We start from the raw sequence: 13788 nt of genomic DNA on the forward strand, positions 1-13788 counted from the left end.
AGTCTGACATAAATATTATGTAATGATCCAAAGTAATTTAAAAATATCTAGTAGTCACATTTTAAAAAGTAAAAAGAGAGCTTCCCTGGAGGTCCAGTGGTTAAGAATCTGCCTTGCAATGCAGGGGACACTGGTTTGATCCCTGGTCCGAGAAGATCCTACGTGCTACGAGGCAACTGAGCTCGTGTGCCACAACTACTGAGCCTGGACTCTAGAGCGCAAGAGCCACAGCTACCAAAGCTCATGTGCCTAAAGCCTGTGCTCTACAACAGAAGAAGCTACTGCAAGGAGAAGCCCACGCACTGCAACTGGAGAGTAGCCCCTGCTTGCCGCGGCTAAAGCCCACGCACAGCAACAAAGCCCCAGTGCAGTCAGAAATAAATGTAAATAAATATTTTTAAAAAGTAAAAAGGAAACAGGTGAAATTTTAATAACGTTATTTAAACTAATATATTTAAAATATTATTTTAACATGTATTCAATATATTGTAGTTATTGAGTATTTTACATTCTTTTTTTCACACTCAGACTTCAAAATCTATCGTAAATTTTATACTTACAGCATATCTCACTTTGTAAAAAATATTTATTTTATTTATTTATTTGGCTGTGCCAGGTCTGAATAGCGTGCAGCACACAAGATCTGGTTCCCCATCCAGGGACTGAATCTGAGCCCCTGCATTGGGAGTATGGCATCTTAGCCACTGGACCGTCAGCGAAGTTCCTCACCCATCTCAGCTTTGATCTATATTCGATTTCATAAATTTTGCAGTGAAAAAATTCACATACCAAATTTGTTTTGGAATATGGGATGATAATTCTCTGATATATCTGAGCATCTTATGAGTAGAGGCACTGGATTTTTTTTGTCAGACAATCTTTTCATAAAGGATGTTTGTATATCAAACAGCTCTGGAAGAACACCCATGTTCAGTTAGTCAAAGAGCAAATTATTTCTTTTTCTATCTTTTTGTTTTGCTTAGGTCCTCAATGAATTGGATGATGTCAGTTCAGTTCAGGGAGGGACAGTCTGATTTACTGAGTCTACAGATTCGAATGCTGATTGCTTTTGCAAAGACCCTCATCAAATCACCCAGATATAATGTTTAACAAGTTACCTGGGCATCCTGTGGCCCAGTCAAGTTGCCACATAAAATTAACCATCCCAGTGCACAGTTCAGTGAGTTTTGGCAAAGATACATACTTGTGTAATCACACCCTAATTAAGATACATAACATTTCATTGTGCTTCTCTCCAAATTCCTCCCATTCCAGATGATGGCTGTTCTGATTTCTAGAGCCATCATTTAATTTTGTGTCATCTTGGATGTCATGCAGATAGAATCACACACTATGTTTTTCTTTTTTTTAAATTTCTTTTGTTCAACACTATATTTTTCAGACTTATCCATGTTACTCACCCTTATTCTTGAAGGATATTTTCCTTGGTATAGAATTCCAGGGTGATAAATATTTCTTCTCAGTATATTGAAGTTAATATTACACTAGCTTCTGTTTCCATTGTTGTTGAAAAATCTTCCATTTTTGCTCTTCAGTCATTCTACGTGTTGATTTGTGTGTGTGTGTGTGTGTGTGTGTGTGTGTGTGTGTGCACGTGCACACACGCAGGTAATTCAACTTTATTTGCAGAGGAAATGGCAGCTCTGTATGGACCCCTGGACTGTAGGTGGGCTATACACAGCCCTCCAGGCTGTTCAGGTGTGTAACCCTCCAGGCCACAAAAAGCAAACCATGTAGGATCTTTGGTTCCCACGTCAAGGGGACTGCAAAAAGTTTATCACCTGGCCAAGGCTGCAAGGTCACAGATGAAATTTCAGTTATTTTATTTTTAAAAATTTCTGGAAGTACTGCTTTTGGTTATTTTTCAAATATGATTTGTCATTTTTTATAGTCTCTTGCTCTTTATTCATGTTTGAAACTTTATTTCTGGCATAATGGTTAAAAGGTAAGACTGGAATTTCTTTACCTGGATTTAAATCCTAACTTCTGCCATTAATCTTGGGTAAGTTATTTATCCTCTTTGTTCCTCAGTTTCCTCATCTGTAAAGCAGAGATCATGTAAGAATATGTTTGTTAATAAGTATATAAGTTTGTTGATAATAACATGTGTAAGTAATAAGTATATGCTTGTAATGAGAATTAGGAGTTAAGAATTCAGAACAGTTCTTGGCACCTAAAAAGTATTACATGAGTGTTGGCTTCTGCTTTTTGTGGCTGATTTTTTTTGACAGGAAATTCATAAAAGATTAACTATTTAAAAATGTACGATTCAGTGGCATTTAGTGTGTTCACAATGTTGTGCAATCATCACCTCTAAGTTCCAAGGTATTTTTATCATTCACAAGGGAGACCTCATACCCATTAAACAGTCAATCCTCATTCTTTTCCATGACACCCATCCCCATCTGTGGCACACATAAATCTGACTTTTGTCTCTAAATTTAACTATTCTAGATATTCATACAAATATAATCATACAATATATTTCCTTTTATGTCTGGCTTCTTTCATTTAGTGTCATGTTTTCAAGATTCACCTATGTTGTAACATGTATCAGCACAACATACCTTTTTATGGCTGAATAATGTCATTGTATGAGTATATCACATTTTGTTTATTCATTCATCCATTGTTTCCATCTTTGACTATTGTGAATAATGCTGTGAACATTCATGTATAAATATTTATTTGAATATCTGTTTTTAATTCTTTTGGGTATATATCTTGGAGTGGAATTGCTAGGTCATATGGTTATTCTGTGTTTAATTTTTTTAGAAATTAGCAAACTGCTTTCCATAGAAGCTACATCATCTGACATTGCCACCAGCAATGTACAAATGGCTCCAGAGTCTCCAAATCCTCAAGAACACTAATTTTCCATTTTAAAAAAGTTATAGCTATCCCAGTGTAAAGTGGTACCTGATTATGGTTTTGATTTGCATTTCTCTAATAACCAATGATATTGAGCATCTTTTACACATTTGCTGGCCACTTTTGTTTGGAGAACTCTTCTATTCAAATCTTTTGCCCATTTTTAAATTGGACTACTTACCTTTTCGTTGAGTTTTAAGGATTCTTTATGTATTCTGGATACTATACACTTACCAGATATGTCATTTGCAAATACTTTCTCCTGTCCTTTAAGTTGTCTTTTTATTTTGATAGTATACTTTGATACACAGAAGTTTAAAATTTTGAGCAAGTCCAATTTATCTATTTTTTTAAATTGCTTGTGCTTTTGGTATCATTTTTAAGAATTTATTGTTGAATACAAACTAACAAAAATGTATTCCTTTTTTGTTCCAAGAGTTTTATATAGTTTTAGGTCTTTCATTAAGGACTTTGATCCATTTTGTTAATTTTTGTATATAATGTAAGGTAGGGGCCCAAATTCGCTTCTTTGCATATTAATATTCAGTTGTCTCAGCATCATTTGTTGAAGAGACTATTCACCGTGAGTGGTCTTGGCATCCTGTTGACCACAAGATGTATATGAGTTTATTTCTGAATTCTCAATTATATTCCATTGTCCTATAAGTTTATCTTCATGCTAGTATCATACTGCTTTGATTTCTGTAGCTTTGTAATAAAATTTTGAAATTAGGAAGTATGAGCCCTCTTTTTTTTCACGTTTGTTTCTTCATACTCCTTTGTAATTCTGTATGAATTTTTTTTTATATCTTCCATTTCTGTAAAAACAATCACTGGGATTTTGATAGGGACTGTATTGAAACTGTAGATTGCTTTGGGGATCATTGCCATCTTAACAATAACAAATCTTCTAATCTATGAACACAAATCTTGTTGTTGTTGTTTAGTTGCTAAATCATGTCTGACTCTGCGACCCTGTGGACTGCAGCATGCCAGGCTTCCCTTTCACTGTCTCCCAGGGTTTGCTCAAATTCATGTCCATTGAGTGGGTGATGCTATCAAACCATTTCATCCTCTGCCTTCTCCTTTTGCCTTTAATCTTTCCCAGCATCAGTGTCTTTTCCAATGCATCTGCTCTTTGCATCAGGTGACCAAAGTTTTGGAGCTTCAGCTTCAGCATCAGTCCTTCCAGTGAATATTCAGGGTTGATTTCCTATAGGATTGACTGGTTTGATCCTGATGCCCAAGACACCCTCAAGAGTCTTCTCCAGCACCACAATTCAAAAGTATCAATTCTTCTGCACTCAGCCTTCTTCTTCATGCTCCAACTCACATCCATACATGAGTACTGGAAAAACCATAGCTTTGACTAGCCTGACCTTTGTCAGCAAAGTAATGTCTCTGCTTTTTAATATGCTGTCTAGGTTGGTCATAGCTTTTTCTTCCAAGGGCCAAGTGTCTTTTAATTTCATGGCTGCAGTCAACTATCTGCAGTGGTTTTGGATCCCAAGAAAATAAAATTTGTCACTGCTTCCATTTCCCCCCTTCCATTTGCCATGAAGTGATGGGACCAGATGCCATAATCTTCGTTTATTCAATGTTGAGTTTTAAACAGCTTTTTCACTCTCTTCTTACACTCTCAAGAGGCTCTTTAGTTCATCTTCACTTTCTGTCATTAGAGTGTTATCATCTGCATACGTATCAAGGTTGTTGGTATTTCTCTTGGCAATCTTGATTCCAGCTTGTGCTTCATCCAGCCCAGCATTTCACATGATGTGCTCTGCATATAACTTAAATAAGCAAGGTGACAATATACAGCCTTGTCCTACATACTCCTTTCCCAAGTTTGAATCAGTAAGTTGTTGCATGTCTGGTTCTAATTGTTGCTTCTTGACCTGTATACCTGAACACTGGATGTCTTTCCATTTATTTAGGACTTTAATTTTTTTACAAATATTTTGTAGTTTTCAGTATACAAGTTTTGCTTCCTTGGTTAAATTTATTCCTAAGTATTTTATTCTTTTTGATGTTATAAATGGAATTATTTTATTAATTTCATTTTGTAATTCTTCATTGCTACTTATAGTAGAAATACAACTGGGTTTCCTGGTGGCTCAATGGTTAGGATTTCAGAGTTTCACTGCCAAGGCTCAGGTTCAACCCCTGGTTGGTGGACTGAGATCATGCAAGCTGCACAGCTCAACTAGGAAAAAAAAAAGTACAACTAATTTGTGTTGATTTTGTATCCTGTAATTTTGCTGAATTATTAGCTCTAATAATTTATATTCTTAAGATTTTTCTGTTATCTGGAAAGTCAGGTTTTACTTTCAATTTGTATGATCTGATGTTTTTAACGTCTGAAACTTTTGCACATCAGTTCCTACTCATGGTACAGTACTAAGTTCTTTTGTACTTTATTTTCTGATTGTTAACTGTGAGCTATTATTGAGTCCTTACAGAGTATTTGTTTACTTCCACCAGCACCGGGTTGCTGATTTGGAACAACTTTTTAAAATGTTCTGCTTGGGTTTTCAGACTATCCACATGGTAAGATTCAGAGCTGCATATTTTCACAAAGTCAAACTATCATTACATATTCAAAGAGAACCTTCTCCTGCCACCGAGAATGAAGATTCAAGACATGCAAACTCATCCATCTGTATTTGGGATGGGTTTATCCTAATTGACACCACTCTGGATGTATTCTGGGCTTTGCCAGGGTCATGAAAATGAAAATATACTTCATTTGATTTAAGTGTTCTCAAGATGCTAGCTAGTTTCTGATTATAGCCTGCTTCTTTTGGGTTCCTGGTTTCAATTTGGTTTGGGCTTGAGAGATTAATAACGTATTTTTTAAAAAGTGTTTTTCCCGAGCATGTTTAGTTGCTTTTTCACATCAGAGTTGGTCATCTATACTGATAGAAACGGAAATGTCCATCCACTCACTGAGATACTTAAGAGTCAAAAGCAGCATCCATCAATTATAGCCTGCCAGGCTCCTCTGTCCATGAGATTTTTCAGGCAATACTAGTTGGGTTAGTTTCCTTCTCCAGGGGATCCTCTCAACCCAGGGATCGAACCCGTATCTTCTGCATTGCAGGTGGATTCTTCACCTCCTGAACCTTGGGGAAGCCCCCATGTTAAGGCGGTTATTACTTAACATGCCATGGTGCACTCTACTGTGGCAGTGCTGTTGGTATTTTATGTAGAATAGTTGAGAAAAATCACTTTGATAGGTTGACATTTGAAACCTAGTAGGGAAGAAAGAGCCATATTTTATCTTTGATAATCCCAGGTAAAAGGGAAAAACAATGGCAAACATCTTGAGGTAAGAAAAAGCCCACTGTGTTCAAGCCTCAGCAGAGGCCTGTACGACTGAGCTGAGGAAGCTGATGGGGAAGTTATTAGGGATGAAGTGGTGGGAAAAGTCACTTCCAGCCTGTAAACTGCTTTTAGGATTTGGCCTTTATTCTGAATGAGATGAAAAACCATTACGTTTGGAGCAAAGTGATGATGTGATCCAATATGGTTTAAAAGGAGTATGCCTGGTGTTGCATGGATGATAAATTGCTATGAAATGAAAAGAAGGGAGACCACTTAGGCTTTAGCAATAACTGAAAAAACAATATAGATTTAGACCACACAGACCATCGTGACAGCAGTGAAATGTGGTAAACAGGTAGTTTCTGGAAAAAAACTTTAGGTAGGACTGACTGTTTAATTTGCAAGTTTGAGAAACGATGCCTAGGTTTGGGGCCAATGGAACTGAAATGTTTACACGTCCAGAGGCCAAGAGATAGAAACGTGTGTGTAGAAATTAAGTCAATCATTCTTTAGAAAGTGAGGTGGATGATGAACAGGAAGCTACACAAGTGTTCAGGAGATGGCTGGTAACCATATGGTAATGGTTAACTGTTCTTAAGCAACTAGGGATATCAAAGTATTTCATTGTTCGGCCTTACTTGATAATATTCAAATTTGACAGGGTAAACAGGGAACCAAGTTTACACAGAGGCTCAGACAATAGTATGGAAGAATGAAAAGTAGTTATTTCATAAAACCATTTTCTACAATACAGAAAAAAATTAAGAGGGCTCTTAAACACATTTCATCCAGAAAGTGTACAACCTGGCAAGAGAGAATTAACCAAATGTTAACTAAAACATATTCCATGTAAAAAAGCAACTATGAGGAACACTGTATCAGAATCATTAAAATCTTTTTCAAAATGAGGCAAAGAAAGGAACGAGTAGTTAACAGGGTAGTAGGAAAGGATGTGAAATAGTGGTTAACTACTGGGAACATGGAGGTGGGGGAGGGGGGGACAGCTAACTGCTAGCTTCCTAGCCTTTTGTAAACTTTTTGATCTTTAACATAACAACACTTCGCGAGTGGGAGAGGCTGTCACCTTTCAAAATCCTGGTCCAAATACCTTTACCATTTATTTTTCCATTACACCAGGGGAGTACAAAAAGTTTTAATAGTTACCTTATGGTATGTTTAGTATCTGTTCAATTCAGTGAAGACTCCAAACACCCTTAACGTGACATCTTACCTTTCAACCCTTTCTCCCAAAAGTTGCTTCAGCCAGAGAGTAAGACCAGGGCTCAAATGCATGTTCAGCTAGCTATCTAGTCAACACTTTGCAGAAAACTCAAGCACCTGGTTACTCTTTTTAAATACTACTTGGCTATTCGTTAAATCACATTTTCCAGAATAAAGTTATAAACTTGAATGTCACTGGGTTAATGTGGGATGTTAATAAACATTAATAAACATGTAAGTCAACCTAGGGCATAATTCATAGTATGAATTGTTAGAAATTTAACACTTGGGCATATACATTCTTACAGCCATGAAATTAGAGAAAATAATCATAGGGTCAAACTATTACTGCTGTAGTCTATTACAAGGGAGAGCTAAGAACAGACTTCCAAGACCACTTTAATGGCTTCTTCAAACAGGCCACTGTGTGTCATTCCAGTTTCTGAATCAGTAGGCCTGGAGTGGGATTTGATAATTTCCATTTTAAAGAACTTCTCAAATGATAGTGATATTGCTGGTCTTGGGGTCACACTTTGAGAATCCTAAATTCTTTATAGACCATAGTTTTTGTTACAACTGTAGTTCAAAACAGAACTCACACACGACATTAAGTGTGGATTTCATGTTAGCTGGAATTACCAAGTAAGACCAGAGTGTCTTTAAACACAGACTTTAATGGTAACAATTCTTTAAGCTCAGTTAACCTTAGCTATTACAAGTGTTATGCAGATGTCACTATTAGACAATATTTAGTGACTTGCACTGGGTTCCTCATAAAATAGAGACAAATTCACTTCAAACTATAATCAACAATCATTTAACAGTTTTGTTACGCCAACACAAAACATGGCTAATCTAAGTCACTTCCAAAATCACTAACACAGGATGGTCAGTATCTGATGTCAACTAAACCATTAAAAAAAAAGTGAGTGTTTCACTACCCCTGAGACCACCAGTTAACTGTGGTTCATACTTTTAAAAAATTGTGAGTACACCCACACAAGAAAGCCAAGTAGTTTTTCTTTTAAATCTGATTATCACATTGCAAACTTGCCCAGGAATGAGTCACTTAAAACATAATTTATCATTACGTCAACTGGACTATAATCCTCACAGGTTAAGATAAACTTAACATAATTTAAAACTGAATTAGGCATTAAAAGATGTAGGAAACAGGAGAACCAAAATCAATTTTTAATGTTAATAATCATTTCAGTGCTATACATGGCACTATTAGTATATATGGGGGAAAGGACAAAACTCTTGGATTCTTCTGAAGGTTTCATTGCAGATGATCTCAGGTCCAGTGTTCATACATTCAAAAATATTGGTTTTCCAGGTACTTTTACTGTTCTGTTAAACCTGGAGAAGCCTTTATGGCTTGTTCCCTTAGAAGTGATATAGGAAATATAGAAAGCATCAAGTCAAAGATACAGAGAACTGGACACATCTATCAATCATTATGACAATAGCTTCAGGAAGTCATCTCTATAAAAACTTAAGGGTTATCTGTAGCTAAAAAGGTCAATTTGAAAGCCAAGTAGAATCCAGCTCTGACAAATGTTTTATTCGTGGCTGGTTTTCAAGAAATGATATGCCTACTATAAAAGCTGTTATTTTGAGGGAATCTTATTATCCTAAAAATAGAGCCAAAAAGTTTCTTACCTTGTGGAGTTATCTTACTTATTTGTACTTTGAATCCAACAGTTTCAACAGTATGATATGTACCCTTGAGTTATTTTTAAAGCAAAGATAGAATGAAAAATTCACTCATTGGAAAATGGTATAACTGGATTGATATTTCTCAATGAAATGCTTATTACAGAATTAACAAAGCCAAAACATTTTCGGAAGGCATGCATTTCACTTTCAGTTTAAAGAACCTTAATTCAATAAATCATGTCCAAACTACATATTAAAATGTTTATAAAAATCAAGCTTTAACATTTATTTTATATCTAGCTTTCCACATCTGTGTGCAGACAAGGAGTAAGATTGCACATAAGTGTAAGCAGTGCAAAAATGTGTAAGTGGAGAAAAGTCACAGATGTGCTAGAAATTGAATACAGGACCATAAGAAAGCAATGGACAAATCAAAGAAACTATGAAAAAATAATAAAACTATAGGGTCGGAATTAGAAAGGGTGAAGAATGATAATGCCCTTGTTACTACAGAAGTTACATTAAGTGGCACAGATAGCACTTGTCAAACAAAAAATAATCCAATAGCATTGACTTTTATTCATTCATGTTAAGTCACCTGAAATGGTATCTGTTGCATTTAAATGCTCATTAATGTAAATGGCTGAACAAATCCATTTTAATGGATAGTCAATCCATTAAAAAAACTCAATATCCCACATAGTTAAAGTCACTTCAACATAGCCTCATAACAACTCCCACACCAAAACAGTACTTTATTTTGTAAATTTTGACCCATTATTACTCCCATGTTATGGTCTTTTCAGCTGTCAAGCATACAAGGTGAAGAAAAAATTTAGTTAGATGGGGGTTGCACCTGGAAAATAAATTTCTTAAACTCCATATACATGTTTCAAAACTGCTGGGTCCCAAGTCCATCTATGAACTCCCAGGCTGCCAGTATCATGTGCAGCATACTAAAGCTACACTATCTGAATAGCTTATTAATTCTGCATAAATCAGGTCAATCAATGTGTCAACCTGTAACAGACTGCACACTTTTAACTGAACATGGCAAAATATTCACTCTCTTGAACTTTACATCATCTTTGATGTCAAACAATGAGGCAAATCCCAACAGCATATACAAAAAACAACTTTGCATTTACAAAAGATTGTTTCCCATACTGATTAATCCAGGCAGCTAACTCATTGGTTTATGCAACTTTATTGAAGAAAAATAAATCAATTACTAGCAGAGCTATTAGTTGATCACTCATCCATTGACAACTTGCATCATTTATTCAGTGCTATATTAAACAGTGTATTGGAAGATAGATTAACTAATAGCTCCAAGCCTCCTAACAATTTAAATGAAAATTACAAAATGTTTTGAGACCCTATTTTGGAATACAAAGGGTGTTTGACTTCCAATTTCCATTCTCTGTAGAACAAGAACAGGTCATTCCTTTATTGACATGCATAAAATACATCACATTTTCTGTTCTGCTGATGCTATAAATTCAATACCAATTCTCCAGCCACATCAGTTATGAGCATAAAGTATATCATGTAACCTCAAATCTCTAACAGTGGAAGGCTTAAACAAGAATGGATGCTGCTAGAATAATGCTGCTTCCTTTGATGTGACAACTCAGCATCCATCTCCCTGCCTCTCAGATGATTCTTCAGCATGTTAGAGCAGTGAGGAATGGTTTTAGTCTCATAACCAAGTTAGAGTGAAGACATTGGCCACATAATACACATGCTCCATTTTTTTTAAAAAATTCTGAATCTTGGGCAACTGTTCTCTTGTAACTACTTTACAGTTTCTAAAAGCAGTTATTGTCCAAAGCTGGAAGAACTTAAGTCTTCTCAGATGAGCATGTGAATGAATGGAGGGAGGTAAACAAAAAATAAAATTAAAAAAGATGAGGTCTGACAGGGGAGCAGCCGGATAAGAAAATCAAAAAAGGAACAGTAATTTAAAGTTTATTCCAGCTATAATGCAGGTTATTCTGACTTTAAGGTAGCATCACATGGCATACTTCTGAGTCCATTCCCGAGATATTCTGTTGTACCTGTAAATAAAAAGATGTTATTTAAAAATTTAAAATAATTCTTAATACTTAAAAGGTAAGGAAAGAGTACTTTACTTCTAGACTCATCATGGAGTCATCTTTAATGGCTACGATTAGGATAAAGCCAACAAGGAAGAAAAAGCACTGGTACTCAAAGCACTGTAGGAAATGAGACCCTTATGCTTCAATATCATGTCCTAATTCACTGAAAGTAATACTTTAATAAACATATAGATTGGCTAGCAAAAAATCAAAGACCTTTTTTCTCTCCTACTACTGAGCTAACGGTCTATTAGAAATTTTACAATTAGTATCCATTCCAACAAATTTTAACCTTTTACAATTTGCCATGGACCTATTATCAGAATAGTGCACTTATCTGTAGATCTATAGAAACTCCCATGAAAGACAGACTGAGCCATGAACTAATAAACATTTTTATCTGAATCCTGGACTTCATGATAATTTACTTGACCCTGGATATTACCAAAAGAGAAAATGCCTCTGAGACTTCAGCACAGGCAGAAGATTAAGACACTGGGGAAGATGATAAAAAAGCAGTAATTTTCAAGAGGAGGTGGGTTGTGAGTTACATGTGTTAATCAAAATCACCTGTTATTTTGAAAGTGTGGTGACTGGCAATTAACAAACCCCACTTGAGACCCGATGGATGAAACTAGGAGTACAAGTGGGGGGCATCTTTGTTTAACATGATCAACAGGTAATTCATACACAAGCAAGGATATTTACTGCTGAGGAAGATCACTAATATTGATAAAATGCTATCAATTTCTCCCTGTATTACTACCATGCCATAGGCTACTTACCAGAACAAAAATTATAGTGATAACCTTAAGAAAGGAATATCTAAAAGGACACAGGAGAACTGATTTATATTTACAGTTTGACCTCTATAAAAATATTAACTTCGTTTCAAACCGAGAACTTAACATAGTTCAACCATTTTTCTAACTTTAAGTTCTTTGTCTACCAATTTGTGGTTACCTCACTTAAGGATACCTCTCATAAAGCCAGCACTTTAAAACAAAGGTTTCATTTAGCATATAGGTAGCCACAAGGTATAGCTGACACTAATGCATGCTTGTCAGTAATGAACATTTAGTATAGATAGTGAGGCTTAAAAAAGTGTTTATCCCTTACATTATTATGTCTTGGCAAAATTTTAACTAAGTTACCACATTCCATAAAGTATTGAAGTTTAAAATATACCAATTTTTAAAGTTAAAATTTAAATACTACAGTAGTTTGACAAAGATACTAAAATTTTCATTTCTTACTGGTGCTATATAACTGCTTTGCCATGCAAAAATACTCTCAAGCAATAATGACTGCTGGGTATACTTTCACGCTAAACAGAGATCAAGCAGTTAAGTGTACAGTTTTCAGACACTGCCACATGAGCTACCTTAGTAACAGTTAGTTAATACAGTGCCTTAACGCATGCAGCACTCATGTGCTGGCAGTACCATGAATAAGCGCACCATAATGTGCAGATCCTCTTACCCTACAACATAGCGTATTTCTCTGTCCACTCTCTTGCTAACCTATTGTACCTAATTGAACAAGTATACTGAGCATTAATTATATCATACGGAAATTATAATGGTAAAGTTGTACATAAAGAATTCAATATATAAAATATTTAGACCAAATTTTTTTTTACAACAGTACCAATATATATATATATTTTAAATGTAATTGGGGTGAAGAAAAAATACCTTTCTTCCTCAAACTTGAAAGTGACAAAACTGCTGAACATGTTAGAAAAAGAAAACATAACCTAGGAAATTAAAAAAACAAAACAAAACAAAAAACCAATCACATTTCAATAACTAGCTTTTTGCACATTTCAACCACCATCCTACCAGAAACAAGCGTCAAGTCTCCTTGGCATCACGCCACAACTTACAGCAAAATATATAATACTAACTCATTAAGAAGAGCCACTTTTTATATTGTTTTCTCAAATTACTACATACTTACTTATCTCTGTCTGTTTTATAGATCCGTGCAATCTCTGGCACTAGGGGGTCATCTGGGTTTGGATCACATAGCAGTGAACAAATGGATAAAAGAACTGGAAGAAAACAAATGTCTATTACCCACCACTGGGAATTTGGATGAATGAAAGTATTTAAAAACATGCATTATAATATAAACTTCAATCCTCAAAAGAGGATTAGTTTCTATCTTAATTTCCTTAAGACAAAGCTTTACAGAGATTTTGATTCATAGAAGACAAGTTCCTGGTAGATAAGAGATTCTAAAAATAGATATTTGTTAGTTTACTGACTAGCTACAAAAATCTGCCAAATTCAGAAGTTCTGAGATAGTGAAATGATGCCATATTAATTTATATTACCTTTTCTTTTGCTATGCCACGTTGAACGCAGGATCTTAGTTCCTTGACCAGGGACCAAACCTGTACCCTCTACAGTGGAAGCATGGAGTCCTAACCACTGGACCACCAGGGAATTCTTTATATTAACCTTCTGAAATAGTGAAGTGGAGTTTCTTGGTAATGGCTGGAGGGAGGTGGGTGGTGGTGGTGGGGACTTTGAGTAAGAGTACAGCTATGCAATATATGCTTAGCTGTTTGGCTTGATAA

General features: G+C 35.5%; 1 protein-coding gene across 30 annotated transcripts in view; it reads right to left on the reverse strand.

Annotated features, from left to right (window-relative positions):
* Window positions 1–8091: 8091 nt before the first annotated feature.
* The window catches only part of UBE2D3 (ubiquitin conjugating enzyme E2 D3), a 68654-nt gene continuing 62957 nt past the window's right edge, over window positions 8092–13788 (reverse strand). For 19 of the 30 annotated variants that reach the window (XM_081483749.1, XM_081483952.1, XM_081483738.1 and 16 more), the window contains 2 exons: window positions 13164–13257; window positions 8092–11159 (listed from right to left, as the gene is read on the reverse strand). In XM_081483749.1, coding sequence (XP_081339875.1) covers window positions 11114–11159; window positions 13164–13257 — 140 coding nt within the window. In that variant the 3' untranslated portion in view covers window positions 8092–11113. Of the gene's footprint in view, window positions 11160–12683; window positions 12734–13163; window positions 13258–13788 lie in introns of all 30 variants that reach the window. The other 11 variants (XM_081483727.1, XM_081483881.1, XM_081483724.1 and 8 more) reach the window with 1 other exon arrangement.

The sequence above is a fragment of the Giraffa tippelskirchi genome, chromosome 1 (genome assembly GCF_054371585.1).
Source record: "Giraffa tippelskirchi isolate mGirTip1 chromosome 1, T2T-mGirTip1v1.2.pri, whole genome shotgun sequence".
Lineage (NCBI taxonomy): Eukaryota > Metazoa > Chordata > Mammalia > Artiodactyla > Giraffidae > Giraffa > Giraffa tippelskirchi.